Source organism: Struthio camelus, chromosome 12, assembly GCF_040807025.1.
Source record: "Struthio camelus isolate bStrCam1 chromosome 12, bStrCam1.hap1, whole genome shotgun sequence".
In the NCBI taxonomy this organism is placed as follows: domain Eukaryota; kingdom Metazoa; phylum Chordata; class Aves; order Struthioniformes; family Struthionidae; genus Struthio; species Struthio camelus.
Genome location: NC_090953.1, coordinates 5226979 through 5243769, shown reverse-complemented (window position 1 = coordinate 5243769; position 16791 = coordinate 5226979). Strand labels below are relative to the sequence as shown.

The following is a 16791-nucleotide window of genomic DNA, read 5'->3' as shown; positions in this document are numbered from 1 at the left end:
TCTGCATTTCAATTAAAAACCCATTTCCACCCAAATAGAAAAATAACACAAATGAGAAGTAATCTACCAGCAAATGTATAATTTACCATTTTGTCACTTAAAAATGTGAAAAGTAAGGATGTGAGTAAATATAAGTTATCTAATTGCTTACAAGACTATGTAGAAACACTGAATGCTATTTATTGGTAAAAGTGTTACATTCTCCATAAAGGTCATATGCGTAAATCGTGCTCTAACAGCTGTCAATCAAAAAAAAAAAATCCACTCCCCCCCAAAAACATGCAAAATAGGATTAAAACTGTTTAAAGCAAGCTTTTCCTGCTTGCTGTTTTAAGTCACTACGAAAATCACCCCACGCTCCATCTCAATTGGAGAAAAAAATTATAATAAGCTAACAATGCTCTGTGAAGCCTTCACACTAATGAAGTAATAAACTTTGAAGGACAAATTAGACAGAAATTCAAGCAAGTCTGACACTCCCAGCAGAAGGTTATGAAGCTACCTAGAACTGAAGCGTCCAGCAGACGCATTACAATTGTTTCAATTCCCTGAAACTTCTACATTCATTAAGCACCCAGGCTAACCTTTTCCTCCATAAAATGCAAGTCTTAGCTAAACAAACCAATCCGCCACATTTCAGTAAAAATAGCTCAGCTCCTCTGACAGGAGGGCTGGATAACAGTGCGTTAACCCTCGTGTTCGGATGCTCAGCTATTTCAGCAAGAAGCCCTTGCTTTCACCTGCAGCTGCTCCTTCCCAGCAACAAGGACTGCTGGATGCTGGGCCTCAGAGCTGATGCAGAGGGACCCTCCTCCGCGTACCTAATACTCCCTGCCCTGGGAGGGAGTAGTTTCTCTTCCAGTCCACCTCCACCTCTCCTGCAGGATTCCTGTGCAACGCATAGCTAAGTCACTTAAACCAAAACGTTCACCGTACAGACAAAAAAGCACGCAGACTGCTGTCGGCCGGGGAAACTGCGCTATGATAACCGCTTGTCTCCCTTTTCCGTCACCCCTGTCCTCAATCAGACGATCCCATCTCTTCAGACTCTCACCACGTCCTTCCTTGAGCTCATGTCGCTCGCTAATTAAATCAGCTGAGAAGATGATGAACTCTCCCATCCTCTGGTCATCTAGCAGTTAGGACCGTGCACAGCTTCCCATGGACCCATAGCCTAAAATGACGCTCACTGCTTTCTGGGCACCAGACAAGACAAAGTTGGCCTTGCAAGCATGCCCTTCCCCAGTCAACATACCCAGGAGCCATGTGGTGAGACTCTACAGAGAGGTTGAGTATTGATGGAGAGGAGAACTGAGGGGCACATACCCAACAGGGGTATGTCGGACATCTTAAATGGGGCATTCCTCCCTCAACCAGCAGAAATCAGGGGACGTACGACAATTTTATCCTCAGTCTATCCACCAGTCACTTCTCTCCGCCTCCTCCCTGCTAAATGAGATTCATGTCCTCACTAGGTCTGCGGAAAGCCGGGAGGGCGTCAAAGAGGAGGCACTGGACACTAGGAGCAGCGACAAGTCACTGAGGTCAGAACAGTATTTTGATACTGCAGTAAATAAGGCTTGGGGCCACACACCAAACAAACAAAGAAATATTACATAGCTGCACATTTCCTGTGAGCACCATTGCTCCTGAACAGATGAAGAAAATTATATACAATGGATGGATGGTAACACAACACATCCTCCTAAGGAGGCCAAACTACATTCATACAAACAACCTCCACTTCTGTTTTTTTTTTTTTCCTAACGTGCGTGTGGACACCAGGTAATCTTAACAGTCTCCTGTGAAGATCTGGGGTTTATTTTTAGTGTAATATATTGACTACCTCCTTATCAGCCAGCTGATTCCAACACCCCCACTCTCATACTTCAGCTAAGAATATAATCTCAGAACGCTTCACAATGCACGGCTTCCCGCTGAAGACGCCTCCATCTGCAGGAGGGGGTCACGCAACTATCTGGACTCATTTTTTAAAACGCTAACGAAATGAAGTCCTTTCACAAACTCTCAAGGATAGCATTTCTCCCTGTTTTACAACTGGAGAGGGAAATACAAACACCCAAAGGAGGAATACAATTTCTTCCCAACCCTTGCACGCTGTCAGCTTCTGAAGCGTGAGATGTGATCACTCCCTATTTTAGCATGCATGACTACCAATGTTGTTGCTCACAAAATTATCCGGTCCCTTTTTAAAATCCAGCTACAGTATTTAACTTGAGGCTTTTCTATCCAACAAGTGGGCAGAGGAGAAGGCACTGACAACAGCATCTTGCTATGTTTTATTTGCTGTTCATTTAAAAAAAAAAAAAAAAAACTTGCTCTCAATTTATACCTGTCAAATCAGTATTTAAACAGAACCAAATCGGGAAAGAAAAACAAATGCGAACACAACTGTGCAGCCTTGCAATACAACATCTGATTCACACATTCCGATTCTCTCGCTCCCAAACACTGCAATGTATTCTGGACAAATGTAAAAATAAAGTCACTGATATCAGCTACACAAACACCAAGAAAATCCTCAGACAATGTTGGCTTAGCCACTGGAATGTGTAATTCTTGTTTTCATACTGTCACTTTCTTTTGTGAAAAATATTGGCAACATTTTTTTTTGCCAGATTAACCAACTCTGACTTCATTCTTGCTGACATTTCTTAATTATTGCTGATAACAAATAATTCCATTCATATGCAAATTGTAGAATAAGCTGTCAGTAGCAGGCACTTGCAGAGGATCCCTCACAGAGGTGCACGTTTACTCTGTCTAAGTCTAATTTGCAATGAGATATCCAAAACAAAGCCCAAAAGGTATAGCCTCCACAGTTTACAGAAGGTATATATTTTCAGCCCTGATGGTTTTTGCTTTGTGAGATATTTTTAAATATTAAAGAGATGAAAGAATCGAGAACAGAGATTGCATCTGTTGCCATCACAATTTAACCACAGTCCATGTATTTATACAGTGGAATCTCCAAAATAACACTGCATCTGTTAAGATGACAGTGTTTTTCCATGGGCCCTGTGCTGCCTTAGAGCAGAGTTACTCCAAAGCTACCGCTTTTGAAGTGCTGATTGTGATCCACCCCAAGTTCTTTTTGTAATCTTCCTCAAAGTGTTGAATTGTGAAGCTGCTGTTTCTCAGCAAGGCTGGGAAACAACAAAACCCTAATACATCTCATCAGTGGGCATTTGGCACTAAAGCCTTCCTGGTAAGGCAGTGTGTTTATTTAAACAATGAGCATACACAAAAGACATATACAAAACACAAACCATGCAAAAACAGATGTCCACTTCACATATGTTTCTGCTGAAGTCCAGGGCATACCCTGCCACAACATACGCGCACGCACACGCACACTCAAATGCATTTCTCTGTCTTTGCCTCGCTGCTTTAAAATAACAGAACCAACTTAGAAGAATCTTTGTTCGTTCACTTGTAACACTGGCCACATTTTAGAACAGCAACCCCTTAGAGTGTATATAAGCTCCAGTTTTAAAAGGGACTCTCACAACCTAATTAAAATATTAAACAGGTATAGCAGACCTCTTGTTAAGATGCATTATTAATGAATATAGCGGTCCTTGCATTCAGTCTTCTCTAATGTGACAAAAGTTCAAATAACGTTTTATTAGTGCACCAAAAACAAAAGGAAATGGACCAACAAAAATCAAAACCTTCAATCACTCCCAGACTCAGGATCCAAGCGGGCACAAATCACAGTCTCCGACCAAGCCAAGTCCCAGGTTTGAAACAACAAACGTGCTTTTCTTAAAAAAACTGCACAGGCTCAACCTGTGTCATGGGTGTAGCCACAGGAAAAGCAGCAAGGGAATACTAACACAAACTATCAAAATGAAAAGTCCATATCCAAAGTACATGAGCAATAAGACCAACAGATCCTTTGACTTTTGGCATCTTCCTCTACACACGGATGAAGTCAGATATTCTGTTGGCTTGCAGCCTTCCTCCCCCCAAAGTCAGGACCTCTCTTGTGTGAGGAAGAGGAGCGCAAGGCACACTTTAACAGCAAGTTCCAGCACCTCGACACAGCTGTCAGTTCAGTCCCTCTACCCTTCCTAGGAGATTTGGTATTTGCAAGGAACGGATAAAACGTACATCCAAAAAAAAAGTTGCAGCCGCAATAAACTGAAGGGGAATGACGTTAACGACCATCAATACAGAACCACAAGCTGCTTCCACCTGCTGGGGACACAGAACAACTGGAGAGAAGCAGCTAAAAATCCCTGGCAGCCGGACACCATCACAATTGCAATGGACCCCCCCCCCTCCCTCCGCCCCAGTAGGTCTGCGAACCCTTTCACAGAGTTTCTTACATCATCTTAGCTGGGTCTCCTCTTATCACTAGTTTCCAGCTAAAAGGAAGGTAGAACCACCTGAAACAGCTTAACAAGAACAACCCTTACGATTTAACTCCATCAATATTGTGAAGATCAAACCACATCTCCAGTGGGATCCATGAAACCCAAGTACAGAGCACAACAGTAACAATTTCAACCCCCTCCCAAGAGAAACCAACAAAAATAACACAACAACAACACAATTAAAATAACTTCTGCACTGGTGAAGAGCACAGCGGACAAGACAAACACGGTACTTCCAGCGCGATTTCAACCCTTAACACTATACCCCAACGCTACTCTCAGTCAGCTAAGCCGTGCAAACAGTTGCCTGTCCATACAGCGCAGTGCCAGTGCCCTCACTCCTCTTGTGCTCGCTTCTGCAATGCGCTTTTAAACCTTTAAAGGTACCTACTACTCACACACAGAATAACTTAAGGGGAGGCGACACGAGTGGCAGGGGAGCAAAACGTATTATTTGTGGAAGGCCCGACAGTGCAAAAAGTATAGACAAACTCTAAGCTGAAGCCAACGCAAATACCAAGGAAACCAACTCCAGTGAGATCCAGGGGTAAAGCCCTTTGAAGAATCGCAAGCCAATTCTCCTTTAAAAGCTTGGTTATAGACCGTTTCCAGCAGCAGTCGTCACTGGGCTTTGCTCCAAAATGCTGTACCTGGTTTGATTAAGATTGAATATTTGAACTTTCCATCTCTACAAGACGACCTTCCAAACCCAGCAAATCATCTTACTATTTTTTGAGGGCTGCTCTATCACACATCATTTCGGATTTTTTTCTACATTATAAACTACTTCAGGAGCCTACTTCTAATCCTCGTTTTCCCAAACGCTAGCAGAGTAAAACTAATTTGACTATCCTGTCAGTCTAGCTGCTGTCCACTGCTCTCCAAATAGCTGAAGCAAAACTCGCATTGCAGTTTTAAGTTTTCAAGACATCTCCCAAGAGGAAATAACGAGCTGCCAGTCTACAAAGTTGAGAAAAACAGCATGGTGTTGATTTATATTTGGAGACGCTGTTTTTGCATCCAGGAGATCTGGAACCCTCTTTCCCCACCAACAAACTTTTCCAAATGCAACAACTCAGCCCTTGCAAAGTTCTCCTGCGTATGCATATTAGGAAGACGTCTCATGCTGAGTATCATGACCCCCAAGAAAACCACATATAGTGGCCCACCAAGTAAAGGGGAAACCTCCTACTGCCTTGCTACTAATACAGCCTTTCAACTGCCTTGCTTACAGAACCCTCATCCCGCGAATGCCCTCCACATATTCCTATAGAAACGTGTACGTAACTAAACAAAAAAATGAGCATCTTAGCCCTCCCTGCCACTTTGTCTCATTTGTCTTATATGCAAGCTGTCACTATAATACAGTTTGAGGATGCCAAGGTAATCCATGCTTGAGAAACACACATTTGGCTGCAGGTACCTGCACTATTCCAGTAGTAACAAATGGAACAGATACTTCAAAAAGCACATTATCTCAGCTCTAATTAATGCATGCTCCCTCTTACCATCCAGCCATTTATTTTAAACCTGTCAGATACACTTGTAACGTAGCATTATGAATTATTTAGAAAGTAATCTGTATAAAGCAAGTTTATAAACTTAACGGCAAGTACAGTACCTTTCATTCAAACAGACTGCACTCTGATAAAGTGCAAGGGATCTTTGACTGCTTCAGCATGCATTCATTTCATGCATTCTGAACTTCAAAAAAATCTCTTCTTTCCTGCCTCCAATCACAGCTTTCATTATTTGAATAGGGTGTTATAAGTAACTAACTTAAATGAGTAGTGTACTAATTGGTGAACTTTTCATATTGAAGTAAAAACTATAAAACTTCTGAAAAACATCAGTAACAGCGACCCACCACCTACTGAACAGCAGCAAAAACAAAACAAAACAAGTACAGTTTGTCTCTACCATTAAGAGCCCTAATATCTTCTGCATTTCCCTGATGTTCTCCTATTTTGACACTGCCCCTCTCCACAGCGAGAAGGGATGCTATGTTTTTGTTTTGTTTTAAGAGGGGGGGAAAAAAAAAAGCCCACCTGTTAAGAGAAAGTGTTTTGATCAGAGTTGATGTTCACACTTTCAAGTAAACAGAGCTATCTTTACAGCCTGTAATGGCACCAATAACAGGTTTGCAGATAACGCTCTCCCTGACAGGTCACAGAGCTATTTCAGTAATATGCACCTTGCTGGCAACACACGGCAAATGAAATCACTGGGTCATTGGGCTTACCCAAAAAAGCACGTCTTCACAGACTAAGTGATTTATCAACGTTGTAGCCCACAAAAGCAGGACACAATACCCGTTTTATTAATTATTACAGTAAAGCACACACATTTACAGTTCACCAATTTCCTCCTATAATGAAGCTTCTTATTCATATAATGCATACTTTATTAAGTCAACAGCACAGCATACATGAAGTTAAAGCACAACCTTGTTAGCACTTCTCTTCAGTTACAAGTCTAACGTCAATTATTCCTCCAAGTTATTATTAAAATGACCTCACGTTGCAACAAGAGCACACACTTGCTGTTCAACCGAAATATTTAAGCGGATTTATACCTCTACAGGAGCAAGCATACCACTTGATTGGGGTGGCAGGTCCCCTCTAGTTGGGTAGATCAAAGAATTCAGCTACCTCAAAAACTATCTGGAGAGCCACCAAAAGACACAGATGCTTATTTCTGAACTTACCGTCAAGTTTACCAAGAAGGTAACAGGGAATCTATCTGCAAGCATGGATTATAATTATAATTATAATAAAGTTAAAAGTATGCTATATTAGGCCTTACAAGGCAAATGCAAATTGACTGTAAAATACAGAAGAAAAATGCTGCATGTCAATTTTCCTTTTTCAGCAAATTTTAAATAATCTAGTGCTACAACAACAACTTCTGGAGAATATAAACACCGGAAAAGTTAACTGGTGTCTTGAAAGAAATCCTAAGGGAACTGCCCACATTTAGCATTTACAAAGATTTTAAAAAAAAAGTTTCAGTGATAAAATGCAAGTTAACCCTTCAAAATCCACCACCATGCTAACACCAGTTTCACAGGAACGCATCTCCTTAATTAAAGGATAAGACAAACTGTCACCAAACTCCTTAACAAAAAGTCCTGCCTGAAGTGACCGTAGCCTATTTTGGCGGTTGAGGAATTGGTACAGGTCTGTCTGCAGAGCTCAGAGATAAATGAGCGGACGTCGCCTGTTGCTAATCATTTGCCTGTCCTCAAAGCTTGTCTCGGACAGTGCTGGACACAAAATAGACAAATATAGTGCTACAGAAATCAGTCCAGATTGTACCTGCCATGGCTTGGCTAAGAGAGAAATAAATAAATAAATAAATAAATAAATACAAAGACAGGCTGGCTAACAACCTCAAACGTGTCTTCGTGAACTACTGTTGGCTGAGTTCTGCTTTTGTACAATAAAAGAATTTTGAAACTATTCTTTTTAAAGTGGCTTCCATAAATCATAAAAACTAATCCAACTAACCTACACAAGGAAGCTGTCTATACAATTTACAGTGATAGAAAAATTATACATGTCAAATTTATCGAAATACTAAAACAGTATTTCTACCTTTCAAACTCATCACTGCATTCCAGGAGTCTTTCTGAAAGAGGAACTCTTAAAAGTAGTATGTTCCCTTACCACCTAAGACCAGAAACCTTAAAAGCCCAACTTTATCAGAAAGACATGAAATAAACTGGAACTATGTATGTGCACTAAAATAACTTCAGTTTTGTGACACTCGAGATACTAAATTAGCTGCAGTCCGAGTAACTAGCACGCACAACAGTTCTCAATAATACTAAACTGCCATTTACCCATTCCTAGGCACACATAAACATATATATGAAATAGCTGCTACTTGATAATATCACAAAGCACTTCCAAACGTGAAAGCTTTACACTAAAATTCACATAAGAGTGTACTTAAGTTCATAAACCAGAGTTTAAAGAACAGTTTCAGAAAGCTGCAATTGCTTCTCAGTTAGCACTTTTGCAAAGAAGTAAAATAACGCTGGTTAAATTCATTACCTATAAATGTCTTGGGGAGATGCTCCAATTTTTTTAAATAATTTCATTCAGTTTGCAAGCTATCAACTTTAGGACTGTCACAGATGATGAGCTAGACAAGTTGTTTTCCCTTTGGGATCATAAAACTAACATGAAGAGTGAAGAAAACAGTGTTTCCTGCGCATAATTATTTCTCTCTCCCTCAAAGCTGAGGGCTACCAAAGTTCACCGCAGGGAAGTCTGAGGCAGCTCACAATTTGCACAGATGGAACCCATACACAATATAATTAACCATTTAACAAAACTGTCTCTTCTGGTTCCACTGAGTTAACAGGTCCGGCGATCCCCAGCAAAATCTACCTCCACATCACAGTAAAAAGAACTGAACACCAACTGAGGAAGAGGAAAAAGCATAAGTTAAACATGAGTTGAAATCACTCTTTAAAGCCAGTAGTTATAACCCAGAAACTATTTTAATTCTAAGTGTTAGATGCTTTGGGGGAAGCAGGGGGAACAAAAAAAGCAAACAAACAAAAAACTCCTTACTAAAGGCATTCTCCTCCAAGATTTTCCTAGTAAATGCCAGTTTAGCAGAAAACTCAGTATGATCTGAAACAACTTCTCCCAAAGTCACACATACAAAACATATTAATTATTTAACAATGAAGACAAATTCAAAAACATCCCACAAATACTGAAACGCTAGATTGTGCATGCTATTTTAAGATGGAAACAATATTTATTTGTCACTGGAGTTGTGCTTTTAAATGTACTCTAGAATTAGTTTGAAAGAATAACCGACAAAGGAAAAACTAACAAAAATCTAACAATGCTTTATCAAATCTGAACAATTTCCTTTTGAAAACCAAAAAATTCATGTCTTCTGTTGGGCTAACATTCAAAGTAATTGATCTTTCTTTTCACTCTCTGCAGCCTCTTTCTCCCACTTCTAACAATATTTATTAAATACCTTGCCAAGAACCACATTAAACTTCCTTCACTTTACACAAAGAACAATATTTTGCTCTCTTAAGTATCGGTTTCTAGTACGCATCCTTCCATACCCGTTCCTCCGCTTTCTAACCTTATAAGCGCATTTTGCCTGATATTAGCTAAGTCATCACCATTTCCTAACCCTTTCAATTACTGAGTCATACAAGCCTTTGCTCCAGTTCTGGTAGTGAAACACTCTGAAGGTATACCCTAGCACGAGCAAAAAAGTTGAAGTACTGCCTGGTTCACCGTTCCTTGCTGTGGGCTCCAACCATTCCTCATCACTTCCACAATATTCCTTCTCTTCTATTTCTGGCATACCCAATTAACACCCATGCCTTTAATGCTGGCACTTTCTATTCACAACCTCAAATAGAGAAAGAAATTATGCAACTCACATTTAACAATATTATTTAACCACCAGGGCACATAAGAAAACGCTGATGTAAAAATTAGGTGTAACCTCAGGAGGTCATGAGGGTTTTTACTGAGCAACCCGGGATAGACATTCAAATTTAAAAGCATGAACTACTGCTGTTAGCATGAGAAAGACAAAACATAGCCTGGATTACACATAAAAGCTCAGAACTAAGATGAACAGATCCATCGATATATCTATCAATCCAAAGTATTATCAGACCTAATTACACTATTTTTGTTCTGCACGTTTAACCCGCTCCCTTCATCAAAGCACACTACATGACTGAAAATCAAAACACTACCATGCTTAAGCAACAAAATCCTGACTGTAGGCTTCATCTTAAACTCACCTCTAGGCTGAAACAGCCTCCAACAGTTAGTGCTTTACACATCACACGCACTGGAACACCAGCACACACTTTATCTTAATGACGGGGTTTTATTTTCACGTTTGTGCCTTTTTAACAAAATCTTAAGACATTCCGCGCATCTTTCACTGACCGTTTTTTAATCAGAAGCTTTCCACTGAAGCTACCTGCATTTTAAAGAGATTTCTGTCATCTGATCATGAACGCATTTTATATAATTTACCATTAAAGAGATGGGTTTTCCCCTTCCTGTTGTAACTCCTTTGTATTCCTATTTAGGAGTGCCTTGCTTGTTTGACCGAAAATGGAAGTGCCTTTTAGCTATGACACAGTATATATGAAAAACAAATAAAAATTAAGATTAATCTTCCTTCCACTATTGTGGGGAGAGAGAAGAATATGAAGAGATGCAAAACATCTGCTCTGGAGATCATTTTTCCCCCTAACAGCAAAATTCTTTCAGCAATAACTCGCGAAAACAAAGGCTATTAAACTGTAAACTACAAAGACGATCGATTAGAGGCAGTATTCGCCCAAGACAAGTTTTTCAGCATATCTTCTCATATTTAAATGCCTAGATCTTCAGAAGGAGATATTTCATTCGGGAGGTTCTTAATTGGGTCATTTGAGCTAAATGGTAACTGCAAACACTTCAGAGAACTGAAAGCTAACATGCTAACATATTGTTTCTGCCTTATTTTATTCAAGAGCTGGATGAACGTTTGTATTTGAAAGCGTTCTGTAGCAGGTAAAACAAAAAAATCTTGACGTGTGCACCTCAGTGTTTTCAGAACACAGCAGACCCTCCTCTTCTGCTTTTTCTCCAGACTACTCCATCCTGTTTCAAGCCCTTCCCTGAAGAAGGGCACTGGGGTGTTGCTTTTAAACCTAAAGATTAATCTTCCCTCTTGAAAGCAGCTCTAGCCAGAGAGTTCAGCTCACCGAAGAGCGACTGCTCCAGCCCTAGCTGGCCCTGCCGCTGCAACGCAAAAGGCAAAGCTGTGCCTTAATTTGCAACGAGTTAATTGGCATTCGCTGCCTAATGAAACATTATATTACTCAACACGCGTTACAGGCTTCATCTATGTGCTTCTTGCTCAAACGTTTTTTTTTTCCCCCCAGTTAGCCTCACTGTCGGTGCATCCAAAGGGGCTTCCCTTTCTTTTCAACCCGAAACTACTACTTTCAGAAAAGCCTTTACAGCTCCCAAATTCTTTCCCTTTACACTTAAAATGGAGAAGATTTCCTCCCTTCCTTGCAACAAGGCGCATAATATTTTTTTTCGAAAAATAAGAGGCGCACAACAACAGCTCAAGTAGTATGTTTAACAAAAAAGAAAAAAATACACATACAGACACACAGCGGAAGAAATTAAAGCATCAAGATACAGTATTAAAAAAAAACAACACCTCTGCCTCTGTGGAGCAGAGGGAGACGGAGCGGTTATTAGAGGGGTTGGGCTCCGAGGTGCACGCAACACCTCCCTGCCTACAGACCCTGGGGGGGGGGGGGTGGAAAAAACAAGAAAACCCCAAACAAACACACAAGGGAAGGCTGATTCCGTGCAAGGCAACCTCGACCCTCCGACATCAGAGTGGGGCCGTCCCGGCCCCCCGCGCTGCCCTGGACGGCACAAAAACAACGTCGCGGCGGCGGCTCCCGGACGACGCCGACAGACGCCGCGGCCCTGCGGGGATTAAGCGGCAGGAAGAAGCCCAGGCAGCCCGGGGCCCCCGCCAGGCACCTTCTCCTCCGCGCGGGCTGTACGCGCACACGCGCGGAGGAAGCGGCTAGCACGCCGGGAAACCCACCGCGCAAATCTTAAATCTAGATACAACACGGCCGCTTCAAAAAAAAAAAACAAAAAACCACCACACGTTTAACAGTGTAGTCCTCCCAGGCATCAAACGTTTCTGTTTACGCGCAGACATAACGTAGCGACCTAAAAAATTCGGGGGGGGGGGGGTGGATCGAGACGGTGAGCTGCAGGACGCCACCTCAGCTCTGCGCCCCAAACGGCGCGGACGCAGCCCTTCCTCCACAGCAAACCGGTCAGGGGAGGCACCACGCTTCTCCCAGGAATTCCTCACTCCCGCTGCAAGGGTGGTTTCACCCAGACCTCCCAAAGGCCGAGCCGCCCTCCAGGTGCGGAAGGCAAGCACGGCTCTCCCCAGCCCTCGAGTGTCGACTACGCAGTTCGCAGCCCTGGCCGCAACGGGCTAAAAACATCGCGCTAAAACGCGGGGGAGCTCTCAGGGGTGTACAGGTTAGGTGCGGGGAACAGCAAGGAGGCGACGGGTGGCCGCTATCACTGCCGCGAGGCAGCGGCCGCAGCTCTTTCTCACCGGTGCATAAAGGCCAACCTCCCGCCGGAAAACCGGGAGGGCAGGAGGGAGGGAGGGCAACGCTTTCAAACGTGCTCAAGGAGCGGATTCAGTAACCGGCGGAAAAACACACACATCGCCACAGGCGGGCTGCGACGCGCCAGCCACCGCCGCGCCGACACCCTCACACACACACACACCCCGGGAGCCCCTCGCGACACCCTCACACACAAACACACACACACCCAGGGAGCCCCTCGCCGACACCCTCACACACAAACACACACACACCCCGGGAGCCCCTCGCCGACACCCTCACACACAAACACACACACACCCCGGGAGCCCCTCGCGACACCCTCACAAACACACACACACCCCGGGAGCCCCTCGCCGACACCCTCACACACAAACACACACACACCCCGGGAGCCCCTCGCGACACCCTCACACACAAACACACACACACCCCGGGAGCCCCTCGCGACACCCTCACAAACACACACACACCCCGGGAGCCCCTCGCCGACACCCTCACACACACACACACCCTCCCAGAGAGCCCCTCGCCGACACCCTCACACACACACACCCCCGGGAGCCCCTCGCCGACACCCTCACACACCCCCGGGAGCCCCTCGCCGACACCCTCACACACAAACACACACACACACACACACACACCGGGAGCTCCTCCCCGACCCTCAGACACAAACACACACACCCCGAGGGAGCCCCTCGCGACACCCTCACACACACACACACACACCCCGAGGGAGCCCCTCGCGACACCCTCACACACACACACCCCGAGGGAGCCCCTCGCGACACCCTCACACACACACACCCCGAGGGAGCCCCTCGCGACACCCTCACACACACACACTCACCGGGAACTCCTCCCCGACCCTCACTCACACACACACACACCCTGAGGGAGCCCCTCGCGACACCCTCACACACACACACACACCCCGAGGGAGCCCCTCGCGACACCCTCACACACAAACACACACACCCCGAGGGAGCCCCTCGCCGACACCCTCACACACACACACACACCCCGAGGGAGCCCCTCGCCGACACCCTCACACACACACACACCGGGAGCCCCTCGCCGACACCCTCACAAGCACACACGCACCCCGGGAGCCCCTCGCGACACCCTCACACGCACACACGCACCCCGGGAGCCCCTCGCGACACCCTCACACACAAACACACACCCCGGGAGCCCCTCGCCGACACCCTCACACACACACCGGGAGCCCCTCGCCGACACCCTCACACACACACACACCCCAGGAGCCCCTCGCGACACCCTCACACACAAACACACCCTCCCCGGGAGCCCCTCGCGACACCCTCACACACAAACACACAACCCGGGAGCCCCTCGCCGACACCCCCACACACACACACCCCGGGAGCCCCTCGCCGACACCCTCACACACACACACCCCGGGAGCCCCTCGCCGACACCCTCACACACACACACCCCCTCCCAGAGAGCCCCTCGCCGACACCCTCACACACACACACACCCCGAGAGCCCCTCGCCGACCCCCCTCAGGCACACCGTCACACACAAACACCCCCCAGGGAGCCCCTGCCGACACCCCCCGCGCCGCCACGCACAATACTCACTTTCTCCATTTGTTGGCCACAGACAAAGTGTGGCGAAGAAGAGCAGAAACCCCCAGAAGAAGGCGAGGGACCCTCCTCCGGCGCCAGACTTCATTCCTCTTTTTTTAATTGGACAAAATCCCCCTTTCAGAAAAAAAAATAAAAAAGTAAAAATAAAAAAGTCCAAAATTGTCCTTTTTTTTTTTCCCTCCCCCTCCCCGTTCTCTAAAAAATACGAACGAGGGAGAAGGGGGATGAGAAAGGGGGCAGGATAAATAAATCCACGTTGCCTCAAGAAATTAGTAGTAATAATAATTAATTTAAAAAAAAAAACACGACGACGACCCTTCGGCTTGCAAAAAGCCGAAGGGGTTTCGAGGTCCTTGGGTGTTGATCTTCCGGAGGAACCACACCAAAATAAAAATATATATATATGTGTGTGTGTGTGTGTGTGTTGCGGAGCTCTAGCAGCAGCCCCGGGCGGCGGGCATGGGGCGGCCGGGCGAGGCCGAGCTCCGAGCTCCGAGCGAGCTGCGCGCTGCGGGCTGCGCGGGCGCTGCGCGGGCGCTGCCGCCGCCGCCGCCGCCTGCCCTCAGCGCTGGCTGCAGCGGCGCGTCGTGCACAGCAGTCGCAAACGTGAGGCACCTCGGCGCTGGCAGTCTGCATCCTCCACCTCCATTTTCCAAGCCGGCACACGCGGAGGCCGTACGCGCGCGCGCGCGCACACCCCTCACACCACAAAAACAACCCAAAAAATAATAATAATAATAAAAAAAAAAAAAACAAGGAAAAGCGGCGGGGGTGGTGGTGGGGGGAGCGCGCAGGGAAGGCTTATTACAAAACAACAACAGCGCTTCCCGCGACGGCAGGTCAGCGCCCTCCGCGCAGCGGCGAAGGGATCCCCCCCTCGGCGAGGCAGGGGGAAAAAAGGGGGGAAGGGAAAAAAAAAAAGGAAAAAAACAAAAAAAAAACCCAGCCACACCACCGCCACAAGTCCGGCTGGCCGCAGAGAGAGCCGAAATGCGGAATTCGGAGCAAAAAATGAATCGAAGAGGTTTCCCCCTGCTCCTCCTCCTCTTCCTCTCCTCGGCGCCGCTGCCACAGGCTCCTTCTCCCCCCACCACGCACCAAAAAAAAAAAAAAAATTAAAAAAAAAATTAAAAAGGAAGAAAAATCCGGGACACACACACACGCACACACAAAGCAGCAGCAGGGCGAGCCGCGCCGCGCCGCTCAGCGCGCCGCCTCCTCCTCCTCCTCCTCCCGCCGGCGCTCTCCCCCTCGCATCCCTCCGAGCCGCCGTGCCATCGCGCCGGGGGCGGGCGGAGAGGAGGGGGGGGGGGCCGCCGCCGCCGACGACAACAACAACAAAAACCACCCAGCGAATTTGTAAATCCTTTTTTTTTTTTTTTTTTTTTTGGCCTCCTCTTTCTCCCTCCTCCTCTGGCTGCGCGCGCTGCAAAACCTTCCCCCGCGCTGTGCCCAGCCCCGACGGCGGCGGGCGGGCCGAGGCGCGGGCGCGAGCCGGGGGCTGGCTGGGGGGGAGGCGACCCGCTCCGCTCCCCTCCGCGCCGCTCCGCTGAAGGTCAAAGCCCACGAGCGCGCGGCGAAGGGTCCGTAATTCCTGCCGGGCGGCCGCAGGCGCCGCTGCTCCTCCCAATTAATTCGCCGCTCGCCCGCGGCAGGGTTTGCACCGCGCTGCTGCCGCCGCCTCCCCCCTTCTTCCTCCTCCTCCTCCTCCTCCTCGCTGTGCACGGCGGAGAGCTGACGCTGGTAAACAACAGCCTCAGCGCCGCGCCCGCCGCCGCCGCCTCTGCCTCTCCGCGGCCGCACGGGGACGGGGCGCGCGCGCGCCCTCCTCCTCCTCCTCCCGCGCGCGCGCCCTCCCGGAGGCGCGCGCGCGCGCCCTCCCGCGCCGGCTCCCCTCGCCCAGGCGGCGGCGGCGGCGGCGGGGCGCGAAGCAAAAGCCGGAGCGCCGGAGCGGCGGCGGCGCGCGGAGCGGGCGCGGCTGTGCCTCCTCCCTCCCCCCCCTCCTCCTCCTCCCGCGCGGGGCTGGGGGCGAGGGGCCGCGCTCCGCTCCGCGGGAATCCGCCCCGGCGGCCCGCGCGCAGGGGCAGGGGCAGGCGGCGCGGGGCGCGGAAGCCGGGAGCCGCCGCGCCGGGTGCCTGCTGCGCGGCCGCACCTGGGGGCGGGCAGGAGGCGAGCGGGGCTTGGCGGCAGCCCGGCACCGTGGAAAACACCCCTGCCTTCTTCAGAAATAATAATAAAATTAATACAAATAAAGGCGTGAAGGGACGGCGTTCTGGAGAAATGCACAGCTGCGGGTTTTGCACGGCCTGTTTGCCTGTTTGCTGTCGGTAATCGCTGTTAACGTTGCTGGCACATGGCTTGAACGCTGCAGAGCGCGGCCAAAAGGCCGAGCGGCAAGCTCCCGGGATGGGGGTTCGGGCCCGAGGAACGAGGGAGGCGAACGCTCCCGCTGGCCTCACCTGCGAGAAGACCCAACGGCATAATTTGCCCCCTTTCACGTTTGCAGTCCTCAGTGAATACGGCGTAAAAGCCGCTGTCCCACGTACAGCTCGCCGCCGTCCGCAGCGCCAGGCCTCGGACGGGGAGGGAC

At 47.7% G+C, this 16791-nt stretch overlaps 1 protein-coding gene across 4 annotated transcripts in view; it reads right to left on the bottom strand.

The window, feature by feature from the left end:
• The window catches only part of IGF1R (insulin like growth factor 1 receptor), a 203688-nt gene extending 188233 nt beyond the window's left edge, over positions 1-15455 (bottom strand). Inside the window, exons 1-2 of one of the 4 annotated variants that reach the window (XM_068959027.1) lie at positions 15368-15455; positions 14193-14315 (exon numbers count right to left, since the gene is read on the bottom strand). In XM_068959027.1, coding sequence (XP_068815128.1) covers positions 14193-14286 — 94 coding nt within the window. In that variant the 5' untranslated portion in view covers positions 14287-14315; positions 15368-15455. Of the gene's footprint in view, positions 1-14192; positions 14672-15367 lie in introns of those variants that run through there. The other 3 variants (XM_068959028.1, XM_068959025.1, XM_068959026.1) reach the window with 3 other exon arrangements.
• Positions 15456-16791: the final 1336 nt, after the last annotated feature.